The sequence below is a fragment of the Chrysoperla carnea genome, chromosome 5 (assembly GCF_905475395.1).
Source record: "Chrysoperla carnea chromosome 5, inChrCarn1.1, whole genome shotgun sequence".
Taxonomy (NCBI): domain Eukaryota; kingdom Metazoa; phylum Arthropoda; class Insecta; order Neuroptera; family Chrysopidae; genus Chrysoperla; species Chrysoperla carnea.
The window spans coordinates 19,265,039-19,283,069 of NC_058341.1; the positions used below are offsets into that span (position 1 = coordinate 19,265,039).

Consider the following 18,031-nt stretch of genomic DNA (forward strand, 5'->3'; position numbering starts at 1 on the left):
TTATGGCATACTTTCAAGTCCCATTACTTCCGAAAACTAACGATTTTCGAAAAAATGTTTTAAATAAAAAATATTAGTTTTTAATCTTTCCAACTCTTGCCTTTTAAGATCTATCCAACTATTGCCGTTTGATACTTAGTTGTTCAGTTTAAGTTTCTTTCGTTTTAAATGAAAAACCGCTTTAGATATATTATAAATATTTTATTATTTATATTTAAAATATATTTATTTTTATCATTATTATCAATATTAGTCAGTAATAGATAATTATTAAGTAATAATAAATTATCAATATACATTCATTGTTTATGTAAATCAATCGAAACATGTAAAATAGAAAACTTAGAAATTTGTAAAAAGTGATTGTATTGTAAAAAGTGGAAGAATTGTAATGGAAAAGGAAAGGCCATAATCTGAAAAGTAATCTCTTTTATAGCCGCAAATGGTTTATATCTTCCACCAACAATAAAAAAAAAAATTATGTTTTCGCCCGGGATCGAACCGGGGACCTTCCGCGTGTTAGGCGGATGTGATAACCACTACACCACGAAAACTTATTACTTAATGTGAATTATTTTCAGTCACAAGTAGTTTAAAATGCCATTCTATTTTAAAACTATTAATGCTACATAAGCATTTTATTGTAAAGGAAATTTTGCCAATCATAATAATGCAGTAAAAAAATTATTTTGTATTATAAACCGTTCTTTTTTCCTGGAAAAAAATCGATTGAATAACTGAAACATAAGTTTTTATTTTGAAGGCTCATCGCTTGCTGGAGAATTATCTCTAATAATTACATCTCCTAACACCATAATAACATTAATAAAAGTCGATTAAATTACGTAAAGAAGCAGCATATCAGTCAGATATTTGAAAGGTACTAATGACGTAAAAAAATTAAAGATACATTGGTTGTACAGAGAGATTAAAAAAGATTGATAGTGACATAGTGAAGTCGAAAATTATATTTATTTAGTGTTTGATTAAAAAAACAGAAATAGGCATTTTGAAAATGTTCTAGCATGATTATTATTCTTTAAATTGTTAAAATATCGTTGTTACGAATGATTTTCAACTCTTGAGATTAACTATCCAAGCCAATCGGCCATGTTTTTCATGTCATAACCTTTAATAGATAGGGTGCAAACAATTAAATCTTATAAACACAAAAAAAAGAATCGTAAATTTTCACGTCGATGAATTATCGATGGTCTAATTTTGCTTCGAATCCGCTTCGAATTTGCTTCGAATTTTAGACCATGTAGAACTTTTTATATGGAATAATTTGTTTTCATAATTCGTTGTGTGCGTAGTCATGGTAGGGACAATAAAATCGATGCCACCGCTTCCAGTGAAAAGTTTTGGCGATAAAGGTGGCTGTTATGAATAATTTGCAATTCTTTACATGTTAATGTTATAGAAAATGTCAAATTAAAAGAAGAAGAAAATAAGAAATCAAATTGCACAAATATTATTTTTCAAATGTAAATTATCATAACTATTGATTTAAATTTCTGAGACAATAATATTAAATGTTCAATGTAAGTCATAAATGCAATCCATACAATTAAATATGCATCCATATAATTCTATAATTAAAGTAGTGTATCGTTACCATGAAAACGAAACTCACACACGGTGCGAATACAAATAGTAAAAAAACTTTTCCAAATGGTGCCGATTTAATAACAGATATTATTAGTGTTTTATAACCATCAATCATTTATAATCGCTCAGTATTACTAGGTATATTATAACGTTAGTTAGCTTATAATATGTACCTCAGTTCTCTACCTATAACCATAAATGCAGGTGAATTATTATTAGTGAAGGCTATTTTAATAGATGGTTTAGGTAATAATATGCTTTGGTAACAGACTTTGGCGCCTTGGACTATCACGAATGTATACCCATTTATTTGTGAGTACTGTATAGTATAAGGGAGAGTGTTGTACCCATGATCACAATTTACATTTATATATTTTTTCAAATTGTTTTTATATAATAATGGAACTGATTTTATCTTAATTTGCACACTCACGGGAAAACAATGCTATTTACGGGAAAATGTTTCAAACTAAAGGTTTTTTTATAAGAAACATTTTTTACAATTTGAACTTTTTGTTCTATCTCTAACGGTTTACAAGATAGGTTCTACGGACCCAAGACCCACTGTTTACGCCTAAAAAATTCAAATTGAAATCTCTTTTCGTTTTTGGGTTATTGTGTTCACGACCAGGCAGACGAAAAAGGACTAATTAGATGATTTTATGAACGCTAATATCAAAATTTTGTTCATATCATGAATATTTCTAAGCGTTAAAAACTTGGGACTCAAATTAACATATCTTGATATATATTTCATATACACGGGGTATAAAAAAATCATATTTATATCTCATACCGTTTTGTTCTAATCATCAATATTTCTAAGCGTTACAAACATGGAATATACCTTGATATATATTTCAAAAATACAGGGTATAAAAAATCATATTTATATCTCACACCGATTTGCTTTTATTTCAAATTAAAAATGATCCTATCAATATCTTTCATGAAACTAAAGATTGATTCAAGGTACAACACCTTTCCCTTACTCTATAGTATTTTTAAGTATCTTTTCTGTACTCTCTGCATGTACAACATTTATATTGTAATTATCTCTGTTTGGGTAATTGGGAACGAACGGTGTGAGACGCAGAGGGGGGTATAATATTATATACAATAGTGTATACGGTAATTTTCATTTTAAGGATGTACGAACGCCAGTGCAATTTTGGATAAAACGCTTGTTTTTTTATATATATAAAGTTGGACTAAGTCTAAATCAATCCTGAAAACTTTAGGGAGGATTGCCCGATTATTTAAATATAGAAATGACTTGAAAAGTAGGCATATTTAACATTGGTCTTACTTACTAGAAAATGATAGATGAATGATATGCTTTCATAGATTTCTCCAAAACTAGTCCGTAGAGAAAATTATTTAAAGATAAAACCTTAATAAATTATTGAAAATAAAAAAACCCGTTGTGCCCGACTAATTAAGGATTTATGAGTTCGGTAGTGGGGGGGAGACAATATAAGGCGAAAAGTAAGAATAAAATTTTTCAATATCTGAGTACTTTTCAAAATATTCAAATTGATAAATTGTATTATTATTTTTCGTCTACATTCTTGAAGTTATAACAAAATTAATCATCAAAGTTGAAAATAAGTTAAAAATAATTTCAACCACAATTCTAAACTTGCTGTGGCGCTCATACTACCTTAATATATTATTTAAAGGTATATTTTTTTTTTGTCAATTATATATTTTTTGTTGTTATTAAAAATTATAATTTTTCTAAATTTGAGATTACCTCATAATTCTTAGGATCGATATTTTATATTTCCTTTGAATATCACCGATTTTATACACCACTGTAAGAAATAATAATAGAAGAGGTTATTTACAAAACATGTGTAGCGCAAAAAATTCGTCAAAGATTGGGGATATTTCAACAGGTAATAATTATAGGGACAAGCTACCAGTATTTTGTACCTTTATTAGTAATAAAAGGTGATCCGATTTTAGTTTCATAAGTTTTGCTACTCTGTAAAGCAGAAATCCGCTTGTTTTAAGCGTAACGAAAAATTTGCAACATTGTGCAAAAATTCGAGGAGACTCGAAGCATTGTAGTTAGGCAAGGTGTGTGTATCATCGTAGCGTTCGCTCATTCGAGAATATTGCTTCTGTGAGTTGTAGCATAACGCAAGACTCTTTTTTATGTTTCCGTGTTTTTATTGAAAACAATTTCTCAATATTCTTTTTTTAAAACAGATAATTTGGCCCAAACATAAGTTATAAATAAAAGGGCTAAGAATAATCTACCACGATAGAACATTAACACCTTAGTGGAATTACTGGGGGCTTAGTCTGAACAACCGATGAATGCGTTAAGCAATCATTCTCTTTATTATTGTGTCGTATCTTTCAATAAGTAGAGGCAATATACATTACATTATAGTTAATACAATTGCATATATGATGTTACTAAATGCAACTGTTTTACTCCTTTGATGAATTGAAAATCAAAGGTTAATTTTTTATTAGCTGTGGAAATTGGTATGCTACGTTTTTTTCATCGCATTTTTCTAGGTTTTGCTATATAATGAAAATATTTTTCATTAGTAAAGTTAGTTATACATGGTGGACCATTGGAATATATTATAAAATGACATAATTTTTCGAGCACATCATATTAAATTTGACCTAGTTCATCGAATTGATTTGATAGTCAATTAAGATCCTAAAAGATAAGAGATAGAATAACACTATAAATTGGAAAGTTTATCCGCAGAAGAAAAAAAACTTACAATTTTTATTTAAAAGATTTTTTCGAAAATCATTAGTTTACCGGAGGAAATGTGAAAATTAAGCCATTTCCTCCAAGAGTTAACGATTTTCAAAAAAAAAAATGTTTTAAATAAAAATTGTTAGTTTTTATCTTTTTATCTAATTAGCCTATTATCACATATATCTCTGCAATAATTTTCTTCTAATCATTTTGGAAAATATCTGAATTAGTTACTTCTGTATTGTTACAGAAAAATTTTTTATGAAGAGTTAACTCTACCAATCACAACAAATTAGTATTACTCGAAGTGTCCAAATCAAAGTGTGGCTAAGGACTTTTGAGACAGTCTGTTGTTATAATGTGATACAATTGATTAAAACAGCATAAAAAAGCTAAACAACGGTTAAGGTATAATCGCCACTGTAATCGAGAATATAAATCATCTCATATACGAAAAAGTATAGAAAAACGAAGAAGACAATCATCACGGCGAAGAAGGATTGTTTGTGATTGAATACAAAAAAGCTAGTTGACAATACTCAAATGACCTCTGTATGTTAAAAATTAAAAAATTTCTTTTTGACTTCGCGTTGAAGTATTTCTTAAAAAATTAAATCAAATCGTGCCAACACATTAAAAATCCCTCCTAGTAGTTGGTTTGTTCTGAGGATGAATGTGTCTCAAGTTTCGATATTCTCTAACTAACTTCACGAAACAGGAACAAATAAGATGAAAAGAAGTTTCATCGTCCTCTATAACTTCCCTGCATCTGGGATAATGTCATGTTAAAAGATCTATCATCTCTTTCTACTGAATCCTAGTCAGTTTCAATCGATATTAATCAAATAATCTACTTGCGGCTATGTACAACTTAGCTTATCGATTACACCGCAAAATCCAGTACAGCTTTAAGCGAGAGTGGTGCTTAAAACGGTCCATCTCATGCCTTTAGGTCCGTTTTACAGTTCCTCGTAGCAAAATTAATCAAATTAATCTCAGCCTCAATCTAACCTCAATGTAGCCGAGTCCTTAGTCTCTCTATCTTAAGTCGATAGACCGTTCTTGTAGCCTCCGCTTCAATCTCCAGGACCAGGTAGATTGGTCGGATATCAAGAAGCGCCACAACCATCTCTACCGAGAATATATTTTTTTGTATTTTATCGCTGTTTGTCGGGTTCATTTGTATGTTGCAATCTTCTACACAGAGGTAAAATAAAAGCACCATAAAAATAATGGTCTTTTAATAAAAAGTGTATATTATATCTGTGTGTGTATTTCAAAGTTGGATTCTTTTGACTATAATAATTGAATACAATAGACATGTTTTTGTTCTGTCAATGTACGATCAACAACAACAAAGTCCTCTTCTCCGTTTTTTTTTTTTCTACAAACTCTCAAACTAAAAACTAAATACATGAAGCACAAGCACACACAACAAACCAAGAACTTAACCATCATCACATACATATAAAATGTCTTTTGTCAAACGAGTTTCCGTTTTTGTCAGTTGTCTACGCGCCTTGTAAGATATCAATCTTTTTTCCTTTTGATTTTTACTTATATTTATTTTATTTTTTTGTTTTCTTCTACTCTTTTTGCGTCGTTTTAAAATGAGTATTTGAGATCGTGATAATTCGTTTAAAATATTTTGATTAGGTTTTGCTTGGCTATGTTTTTATGGTATTTGCGTTTGATGTTTCGTAAAGTAATTTTTAAAATAAATGTTACTAATTTTTTGTTGCTTAGATAAATAGTTTCAAGTCTGGATGGTAACGTGATAATATTTTTGTTAAATTAAAATTTTTTTATTTCGATGGATTACCTTTTCTGGAATTAACTATAAAACTCTAAAAACACGACCAAGCTAGCGTGGTATTTGTGCATACCTAACTTTAGTCTCAATGCGGCTTTCTAAATCGACAATCGCAAGTCTTGAAGTTTTCTTAATTAATTAATCATTTTTTATTTTTTGTTAGTATGGGAATGATGACAAATATTAACTGCTTAGTAATATCCTGTAACCAGAGTTTAGAAGCTGTTAATACCTTAGTATTAACCATTTAACCAAACACACAAACACGCATGTTTACTGATCGTTTCCAATTGCACTAAACATTTGCCGTGGCTGTTTACATGATCACCAAGCATGAAGTGACAAGTGGTCAGTTATCCACTCCGATTGTGCTCGAAGTAGGCTATTAGTGCTTAGTAAAGAGAATCGAATTTTGTTCATTTGCACTAATTCGCCTGCTAACCATGGACTATGGAAAGATACGGTCGGAGTGAAAAGCCCAATTATGGACACTATACCTTATTTTGATTGGTCATGGTCGTGAAAATGCAAACTTAACATCCTCTCTCCTCTCATGAGGTCTTAACCCGTCATTTGCACTCCGTTCTTACCTTTCTTTAGTCAATGCAAGGGTTTAGTGTTTAGTGGCAATAGTACCTACAGCATAAGACCATAATGTACACGGACTGAGCGTCAAACGATTTAAAGTGTGCCAACAACTGAGGTAATTGCTTGGGTCCAATACATCATGGCGGCGGTTTGTAAATGTCAAAACAAAGTGTTGTTGTCATACTTGTCATTGTAGATTCGTCAGTAAATAATATAAAGTGATATGTGATAAGTAATTTTTAAGTCAAAAAGCGAAAAAGTTCAGTGAAATCACGATGTTTTATGTAAAAAATTTTGTAATATGAAAATTTGACATTCAATGTATATTTTTTTTTGATAAATATCCCTATATTCAATGTATATATTTTTGATAAATGTCCCTATATTCTTTTAATAAATGTCCCTATTTTTATTTGACATCTCAGTATGTCACATTCATCAATTGAATAAAATTAAAAATTATTGAGTGATGGGAAATCGATTAAGTTCTAAAAATAAGTTAAATTACTATGCTATAGCAGAACATGTAATAATACATTTATATACAAATGATAAACCAGATGAACCATTTTTATTAAATTTATGGAATTGTGAGGTAATAGAAACAAATAGTAGTTTTAAGTTGCATAAAATTTAGTAATTCATTTTAATGTAGCTTCCAAAATGTTTTCGGAAGTTATGTATTCGAATTTTAGCTAAAGAAACAAGAATTACGATAACAAAATACCTTTTTTTGTTTATGATTTTACGATCTAAATTTTCAGTTGAAAATTTTGCGAGTATTTTCGAATTCAGTGTTTCAAAACATATAGAGAGAGAGAAATAGAAATTGATTACTAAATTTTTTGCAACATAGGGGAAAGTGCTATGTAATGATCCCTCGGGATACAATGATCCTTCATTGTTTTAAGTAAACCGTTGAAGCCAATACTTTATTTATCGATCTATGGCTTCCATGTGATCAAATTAATCGTTGAACAATGACTTGTAGCGATGTATAAGCTATTTAGTGTTTCGTACCAAATTATCAAATTTACTGCTTCTGATCTACGATCAACGCGTAAAATTGCTTTTATTTGTCTTAGTTTTCGCCAGCTGGTTGTTTTACTCTTGGCTTATGTTGACTTTTAATGATATAATAATACATTTTGATAGGCGTATAATAAATTTTAAGATCAGCTTTTATGACGATATTCAAATATGTCTTTACGGTTAGAATGATCACCTTTATATACGTTAAAATGATTCCTATTTTGTGTGTAAAATTATAATCAGTAAAATGATTCCCCATTTAAAATAACAATTAATATTTTATGTGAACTGTTTGTTAGAAACCGTAATGAAATCATTTTACAAGATCGATAAAACGATTTCTTCTGAAATATTTCGAACAGTTCTAAAAATTGGAATAAATCAAAGAAATTCGCATGCCAATATTACAGCACTTGAATAAAGAATCCAAAAATATTTCGACGTTATACATATCTCGAATAGTTTGGATATAAATTACATTTTTTTTAAGGGGGTCATTATAGAACACTTTCCTTTATACTGCCAGTTGCATATGTTTTTTGATACCGTTTTATTTCATAAAGGAATCATCGTTGAATGGTTCAAATTTAACCGTAGTTTTAACACATGGGTTTCATGACACTGGGAACAATATTTGGATTCGAAAAAGTCGAAACAACTATCTGGAACGTTTAAGTTGTAATGTAATCATATTAGATTGGTCATATTTTGCACAAATGGATTATGTTCGTACAACGAAATTTGCCCCTCAAATAGCATACTATATGGCACAAATTCTTTTGGAATTAGTTAAAATAAAAGAATTGAATGTGAAAAAATTACAATTAGTTGGACACTCTTTAGGAGCACATCTTTGTGGTTTTATAGGAAAACATATTTTTCAACACTTAAACGTCAAAATTGGTCGTATTACTGGATTAGATCCTGCTGGACCTTTATATGGAATACCCGTATTGGTTAATTCGAAGAAGCGTTTATCCAGAACTGATGCTGATTTTGTTGATATAATTCATACTTGTCGTGGAGTGTTTGGGATATCACAGCAAATAGGTGATGTGGATTTTTATCCAAATGGAGGTTCTTTACAACCTGGATGCGGTTGTTTAGATATCAATTGCAAGCATTTTAGAGCCGCTTTATATTACACTGAAAGTGTATCGTGTGAAACAGCCTTTGTATCACACAAATGTAAATCGTGGGGGAATTATGTTAAAGGAAAGTGTGAAAATGGTGAAACGGAGTTAATGGGTTTTCCTGTTAATACAACTGCTAGAGGAAAATATTACTTAACAACAAATTGTAAAGCTCCATTTGCTCAAGGGCATTCGTCATAAAATATTCCTCAAACCAAGTAGACGAAGAATTCTACCAAGGTAGATATCGAAAATTTTTATTCTTATTTTTCGTCTACATTCATGAAGCTGTAACAAAATTCATCATCAAAGTTGAAAATAAGGTACAAATAATTTCAACGCTAAATCTAAAATTGTCTTGGTGTTCGTACTACCTTATAAGTAGACTATATTATTTATCATCTCATGTTTCGTTGTTATAACCGATTTTAAATGTATATACCTATTTTGGCATACGAATTTATTCCTTTGTATCCCAAACAAAAATTGTATAGAAGTTAGACAAATTTGACACCCCCAGGGAGTAAAAAATCCTGGTTTTTACTTTCATACAATGTACCTAAAAAAATCGAATGAATTTTACTATAATCTCTTGAAGTAATAATCATTTTTACCTGGCTGTATATAATTGTTATTATTACCTGTATACTTGTCAACATAAAAAACAGTTTACGCTTAATAAACATTATCCATTACGATTACGCCTCAAAGAACATCTTTGATATGCATTTCAAAAATTATTTATATAACCTTATATTATTACCTATAGTTAATGTATATTTAATGACAATAAGAGTTTGGGATAATAATACGATTAGAATGCACACGGATATACGATTTTTTTTTGGGTTGGATACACATGAGTGTCATTCCTTGACAAGAATATTCAGATAATAGTATCCATTTTCGATTTTACTATATAAAAATTTATAGATTTGCGAATAGAAGCTCAGTGTTCTTAGCTATTTGAAATATCCTGTATAGAAAGTGTCGAATATCAGTGCTTGCTTTTTCGAAGTAACTCTCTTTTATAGTTTTGGAGAAAATGAACACCAAAGTTATACCCTTACTTGAGCCCTCACAGGTAATCAGTAACGTATACGAAAAAAATGTTTCAAACAAAAGTGGTTTATTTTTTTATAAAGAAAATTTTTAGCATTTAAACTTGTTCTATCTTTAACGGTTTACAAGATGGGTCCTACGACGCGACGGATCCAAGACTCAATTTACGAATTTTCAACTTGATATTTCTTTTCGATTTTGAGTTATCATCATCACAGACAGACGGACCTCCGGAAATGGACTAATTAGATGATTTTATCATCATCTATACCCAAATTTTATCATCAATATTTTTAAGCGTTACAAACTTGGAACTAAACTTAGTATACCTTGATATATATTACATATATACAGGGTATAAAGAGTGTTACCAACTCAAAGATGTGAACCTTAAAAAAAAGATCCTTTAAAATGTCTATTCAAAAGTACTCCGAATATGGTAAAGAGAGCATGAAAAATTGAAAAAACTCTGACAGAAAATTGAATTCCCCCATACTTATCGTTTGATTTACAAAGAACCTTAATAAACAATATAAATGGCATGTTCACTATATATAATTAGTTACACAAGACAATGTTATTTGATACACTTTATACTGATATTGCGTATCCAAAAAAAATACTATATCATAAGAGGGTTTTTTCATCTTTTGTTGAATGATATTTTTTTGAAAAGAAATGTATTATATATTATTATACTATTATTTGAGATTTGTGGGGGTCGTTTCTGCATGTCTTTTAGATTCTATGAATATAATAAGTTTCTTTTGTAAACCGGCTTGTAATTACCCTCTAATATTACACACACACAAAAAATTCTTTTCTTTTTATGTCATGTAAGAAGGTTTTATTATGTTCAAAAAAAAAAAACTTTGATTTTACTGGATTTTAGGGGATCTTTTTTATTATTAGCTACATGACCCATTTTATATTTGAGTACTTGTTTATTTATTTGATTCAGTATGTATTAAAATAAAATTTTTGGAAATATTATCAAAGTTCATGTAAATATTGATAATATTGCGCGTTTTTTCCAAGCAACGCACTTTAATTCTTTGATCGTTAAAAATTAACCAAAATATTTAAGTGTTAAAAGTCAATTTTTCAACAGAGCTTAACTTTTTATTTTTTCATTTAAGGTAGTTGAGTCATTTAAGCAAAATCTTAACCAAAAGATGTTCGTGGGTTAAAAAGAACCCCCTTCCCTAGAAAAGAGTAAATACACGTTGTCGTGTTTCTTTATTGTTCATTCCGTTTTCGAAATATTAAGGAGGAAATTTTTTAAATCCACCCTGTAAAAAATAACTGGATGGACAGTGTATTTTACATCCTCAAACCCTCGAAATTTGCAGCTGATTATCTCGTAATCTTAACGTATTTTGATAGTATTTTGTAATTTTTTTTGTTTTTTCATTTTTAATAACTTATTTTTCTTTTTCTTTTCAGATGCAATCATTTCAAATACTATTAAATCTACAATGTTCACCGGATCTACGATTCTTCTTGTGTTCATTATTCGTACCCATGTGTTCGGAACATGTATCAGAACCGATACTCGCCTGTCGATCACATTGCCTGCAAGTACGTAAAGATTGTGAACCAGTATTACAAAGTTTATCAATGCATTGGCCATCCGAATTACAATGTGATCAATTCCCAGATCCAAGTGATCCAACAAAATTATGTATGTTACGACGTGACGATGAAGATTATAAAATGTTGCCATATTTACCAAATCAAGAGAATAATGATCGATTTGGCAATACTGGTAGTAATAGTATTTATTCAACAGAATGTTTTAATAAGAATCTATTGGATTCATCACAACGATTATTCCTTGAAAAATGGTCAACAAGTTGGGGTTGGCTTTGTTTTATCTCAACTTTGTTCACGCTTTTAACATGGACTGTGGAACCGACAAGATATCGTTATCCAGAACGGCCCGTACTTTTTATCGCACTATGTTATTTGGTTTACAGTGTTGTGTATGTGTTACAAGGTGCACTTGGAACCCCTGAACATGCAGGTCCTTGTCTTGTTAGTGCTGTCACATTGTATTACAGTAATTTAGCAGCAAGTGCTTGGTGGACTGCATTCGTGTTATCATGGTGGTTAAGTGCTGCCCGTGATTGGTCCACTGAAGCATTATCTATACGGATGGCACCACGATTACATTTAGTTTGCTGGGGTGGACCATTTATTGTAACCGGAGGTGTGTTTTGGGGTCATTTATCAACTGTTGATGTGCCCTGTGAATTACAACGTCCATTTGCAACATTAATCCCGCATACAATTTTAATTATTGTAATTATAATTTTATCATTATTCACTGCGCAAGCGTTAATTCAAGTGCGAAAGACATTAATTAGTTCCGGACGTTCAGCGAATAAACTAGAACGTCTTATGACACGATTATCATTGTATATTTTATTATATTTAATACCAACTGTCGGTTGGCTAATTACAACTTTATGGAGTTATAGTAGTGGTAACACTGATGATAATAATATCACTGCTACCAATATAGAAAATTGTGATACTTTAAGTTTAGAATTAGTTATAACAAAAATATTTTTATCGTTGTTAGTTGGTATTTTATCTGGTATGTGGGTATGGTCGGCTAAGACATGTAAAGCTTGGCGAAAAGTGTTTGGTGTTACACCACCAGAGAAACAAAGGAGGGCAATGCCTATTTCAAGAGTATAATGACACACCAAAGTACCTTAATTTATTGACAAAATAATTTACAATCATCGAATTGATTTTATACGCTTATTTCTTTGAATATAAAAGTAAATTGAGGAAGTAAATACAAATAGAGAGGTCCAAATTATCACAGCAGGTTTTCTTCAAATGGTATATAAAAATAATCACAATTTCTCAATATACTTATAACGTGGGAACGCGTCCTTTTCTCGATTATTGCTAAAAAGGCTTGCTTAGAAAATTTTGGCTTGTCTCTTAGAAGTAGTGGCCCTTGATGAATATTTGGCAGAGGCTGTCTTTTGCTTTCAATCAATTGAACAATTTTAATTGTTTTCAAGCACTCTAGCAGCCTGATGCGCAGTACAAAGACGTTTCATGTCCTTATTATATATGTTCTTGTTTAAGACACTTCCTCTGTTTACTTCTATACTCAAAGGCTTATTTTAATAAATTTAGAACATGACTGTCAAAGTGTACTTATAATACTGTAAGGCTTTAATGGTATAGAATTTAAGGAAGAAATTTCCAGTTTAATAGGAAATTTTATTAGACTGATTCATCAAAAATATTTGTTGTCATAAAACACCCCTAACAGAATCACTTAGTTCGTATCGCATTAGAAATTCCATCGAAAGGATAACTTCTTTTATAGTTTTTTTATTCGATTTTCTATCGACATACAGCTCAGGATCACGCAGACATCATGATCTTTCAATAAGAGTGATTAAAATTTGATTTAAAATTCAATTATTTAACGTACAAAAGTAAATTGTCCTTTATTTTGAAGCTTAGACATTACAGCTTAGATGTTGAGTTCAAAATGTCGATTAAATGTCTACCAAATGGCGAATCTTTTTTTTTTTGGTCATGTTTCAAAGAAAAGCTTCAATTTGGTATAAATATAAGATGTATTTAGCTAGAGCATAACTGATTCTGCTAAGGGTTATATTTATTTGTAAAATAAAAATTGGGATTCAAGGTTTAAATATACCGTACAAATTTTTTACTGGATTTTTTTTGCTGATAACATATATACGTACTATCGTTTTGTTAAAATCGAATTATGACGACTGACTTTTTCAGACAGTTCAGCCAGTTGACAAATAAAATATTTCTGCTACCTAAAAAGTGATTAACATTAAAAAGTATTCAAATTCGATTGCGCTTGGCATTCGAAACAAATAGAACCATAGTTTCAAAAGTAATTTATAGTATATATAAATCTTCGAATATGATGTTTAATTTACGTTTAGGTATAACGTTCAAATATTAAGTAAGGGCTGATTTTTTGTTAATAGATATGATTTTGTAAGATATGTTTTCTTTAATCTTTCAACTTCCGCTTATAAGTGTCTATAAAGGAAGCAGCCCGAGCATAAAGTGACCTAAACAGAGTGTGTATATTTTAATAAATGTAAATCAAATAATATTACAACTACTTCCAGAATGGAAATAGCTATAGAAAAGCATACAGATCAAATATTTTTCGTTTTTCGTAAATAGGATCTGATCAGTATAGTATTCTGTTTTACATGTTTACTTTAATTTTCATTGGAAAATCAAGGACTAGTAAATAAAAACACATGAATGTCTAAAAGTGGTAAATATTCCCTGGTGGAAGAAATATTTGAACAAAGAATAAGTCTTAGAAATTCAGAGTTTCTAAAACTTTTTCAAAGTTTCTAAGACTAATTAAGACTTATTCTTTCTTCAAGTATTTTTTTCCACCAGGGTTGTACTTGACGATGATATAGATCGCGTTTTTAGTTTAAAATTGGGTTACAAAGATTTTGACAGTTTTGAAGGATTTCCTCTCGTTTTTTCTTCGTTATCGTTAACCTTAGTTAACGACTTCAAGCTTGAGGCAAGTTTGAAGTTGTAATCACTTTTGATATAAATAAGTAATATTGAGTAAACATAACATGACCAACTACGAAAGTTTTTATAAATGCGTACTACAAATACAAGATGGCCTTTTTTTGGATGATCGTGCCTATACTAAATAATATTAATACAAAGAGATTATTTTTATAAAACAAATTTTGTGTAAAGTTGTAAATAATATTTATAATTAATTTTAAGGTTAAATTATTTAAGATTTTTGTTAAAAATGAAAATTTTGTGTATATAAATAAAAATCACGATTGTGTAAATCAGTTAGATAAATTTGTTTCATTGTACCTATTTAAACTTGAACCTTTATGGTGGGTTTACACGCTCAAGTAATTTGCGCCAGTTTATTTTAATAGTTATAGTATCAACGACATAATACCTAAATATGGTCATAGTTCGAGCATTATTTGTTTTTTTAAAGGATTGAATGTGGCTTCCACTTATGTATGAGGTAAGTATATAATTCAAATGCATTCTAATTTCGCAAGGCTTGAATGTTTTGCCAGCAAATCAATGGCTCTGTTTCACTACTCATATAGTGTAATTTAGACAATTCTTTTAAATTGAAATCTGCCAATTTAAGAGTCATCAAGTCCTGTACCCTCAAGCGAGAAGGTAATGATATAATTTATGGAAGACCTCTTGGTCCTAATTGCAGTTTGAGATCGCTTTTGTATGGCCTTAAATCAATTTTTTCTTAAAAAAGAATAAAAATTACCTATGTAAATATTAACAAAAAAGTTTTAGAACTAAAAAACAACTTTTAATATCAAAAGCATTTTAAAAACTTGTAGCTTATGCAGACGAAGTCCGTAAGATAGTAGGAGTGCAGGAGGGAGGGGGGTTCAAATCGTATATGTTGTATATGTGGTATATATGCATCAGTATAATATTTATAAAAACAACAAAACCTTTTTTGTTTGAAAAATTTTATTACTCATTAGTTTCATTACATTACTTAACTAACAGTCACGATTCGTTTGATCTGTACCGCATTTATCATACAACCAATACAGAGACGTATATTATGTAGATATATACATTTTATTATGTATATACATTAATATATTCATCAAAGTTTATTGATATTACAGGCATTATAAAATTTATTATTAATTAATTATTTTAATTTTACGTTCCTTGATGACTGGGTGTTTCTATATCAATACATCATATAAATAATAAACCAGTCTAAACCCTAGTCCAATAATTAACAGAATCGTCGAGAAATTTGATAAAATTTTCATTAAAAATGGTGATAAATATTTTTTTACAAGTTACATACACAAGCAAATTAAATTTTATCAAAATTTGAATACCCAATGAGAATAAAGCTACAGCACCCTAAAAGAATGTTTTTTTTATTATCATTTTCGAGAATAGAAAATAAACTATCATGATTTTTTGTATATGTCGAAAAGAACAGAAATAATGACAAGTTCAAGTTGCTAGGAGTCGAAAACATGAACGAAGGATAATTTTATACGATTTCTAAATAATAATAAATCTTTTTTCCTATACAAATTGAAATTCCATAAGCACTCTTCTTGAAATGAAACTAATAAAAAGTTTTACATATAGTAGAGGCAATAGAAGATACACGATTGTCAATAAAATTGCCTAGAAAAAATAAAATACATACTTAATATTGCAGGGAATAAATATGTATTACGAAAAATAAGTATCTAATAAATGTATAGAATTAATAATCACAAGAGTGATCGAATTTTACTTATTTTGTATAAAAACTTTAATAAGAAGAATCTCTGTTAATTTGTTTTATGAAAATATACAATATGATTTTTCATGAAAATTTAAAACATTTTTTTTTTTTTTTTTTTATAAATAAATAAAACTTGTTATATATTTTAAATTTTGTTTAATTTTCTATCCTATTTTTCTTTCAGAACACAATTATCAATTAATTAATTATTTAGTAAAGGTAAGTATTTAGTTAATTATTTGCTAATACATAAATGGGGTGGCAGTGTGGATATAGCACTTGCCTATGACACCAAGGTACGCTAGTTCGTATCTTGATGTGGTTAACATTTTTTCTTTTAAATTAAATTAATTTTTCCTGATGTTTAAAATTTTCCACTCTTTTTATAGTTTAAATTATTTATATAACCCGCCCCCTTGCTATAAATAACGTCAGTTATACATATGTCATAAATCACTATTCTGTCAGGGGGTGGAAATTTAAATAATCATAAATAAATCATTTAAATTCCTGTCATTTAAAATGTTCTCCTGTTACAAAATAATAAAAAATATGTACAAAAATGCTAAAATTTGAAACTTTTTACTAAGAGAACATGTTATATAGTTTATCTCACTCATATTCTCCTATTACAAAATATTAATATTTGTATTTATAAAATTAAAAAATCGCTCTCGTTAAGCCTAAAATTTGATATTTTGTAATAGGAGAATATGTCATATAGTTTATCTCACTCATATTCTCCTATTACCAAAAATTAAAATTTGTAATTAAATTAATAAAAAATCGCTCGTTAAGACTAAAATTTGATATTTTGTAACAGTAGAACATGTATATTTTATAAAACTTTTTATAACATATTCGCCTATTACAAAATATTAAAAAAATACTTATTTTGCTTGCTTTTTTGTTGTACATGATAAAATTTATTCTTGTTAATTGAAATTTTATTAGATTTTGTAATAGGAGAACATGTTATTTAACAAAAACAAAAAAATAATTATGTTAGTGTCTCACTTTCCTACTTATGTCATAAATCACTCTTCTGTCAGGGAGTGGGAATTAAAATAACATAAAATTAATTATATAATTAAAAATTAATCATGACAATGCTAGATACGAACCAAGGTACTTAGTATCCAGAGTCGACTGTGCTAACCACTATTCCACCTTTGAAATGTTATTTATAACAATAATGTAATATACATACCTTTTACTCACCTTTTTTTCAATAAACTTGTTTTTTCAAACTTAGTTTTTATTTTTCTTTTCTTTTACCTGTTTTCATTAACCTTACCCATTTCGTATTTCTTTTTTAGTCACCATTTTCAATAAACTTACCTGTAAATGAATAATTGTAGTAACACTTTGTTACAAATGTAGGTTCTGTTGTATATTCCTGAAATCGATGTAAAGGATGAAAGATAAAGGTAGGTACATTATTGAATAATAATTAAACCAAAAAAAATGATAAAAACGATATTTTATTTTATATATTTGTACATATTCCACCTAAAATAAATATGAATGAATAATGGTTATTAATAAATTTCATTCTAAAATTTTTGCTGTAACATTTGTAGTTTAAGAGCTATAGTAAAACATTTCGCGCAAATCAACATGAAAAAAAATACTTACCGAAAAAATAGGATATATCTCAACTAATTTTGATGCTAGAAAGTCAAATAAAAAATGAAAATGTACAATTTCACATTTAACTTTTTCAGTTAAAATAT

At 29.0% G+C, this 18,031-nt stretch overlaps 1 protein-coding gene and 1 non-coding gene across 4 annotated transcripts in view; one reads left to right on the forward strand and one right to left on the reverse strand.

The window, feature by feature from the left end:
- Nucleotides 1–13,790, forward strand: part of LOC123300102 (frizzled-4-like) — a 32,849-nt gene extending 19,059 nt beyond the window's left edge. Inside the window, exons 1-2 of one of the 3 annotated variants that reach the window (XM_044882573.1) lie at nucleotides 7,189–7,341; nucleotides 11,420–13,790. In XM_044882573.1, coding sequence (XP_044738508.1) covers nucleotides 7,216–7,341; nucleotides 11,420–12,679 — 1,386 coding nt within the window. In that variant the 5' untranslated portion in view covers nucleotides 7,189–7,215 and the 3' untranslated portion in view covers nucleotides 12,680–13,790. Of the gene's footprint in view, nucleotides 1–7,188; nucleotides 7,342–9,015; nucleotides 9,152–11,419 lie in introns of those variants that run through there. The other 2 variants (XM_044882575.1, XM_044882574.1) reach the window with 2 other exon arrangements.
- Trnav-aac lies at nucleotides 482–554 on the reverse strand. Its single transcript has one exon. It is a non-coding gene; the product is annotated as a tRNA-Val (tRNA).
- Nucleotides 13,791–18,031: the final 4,241 nt, after the last annotated feature.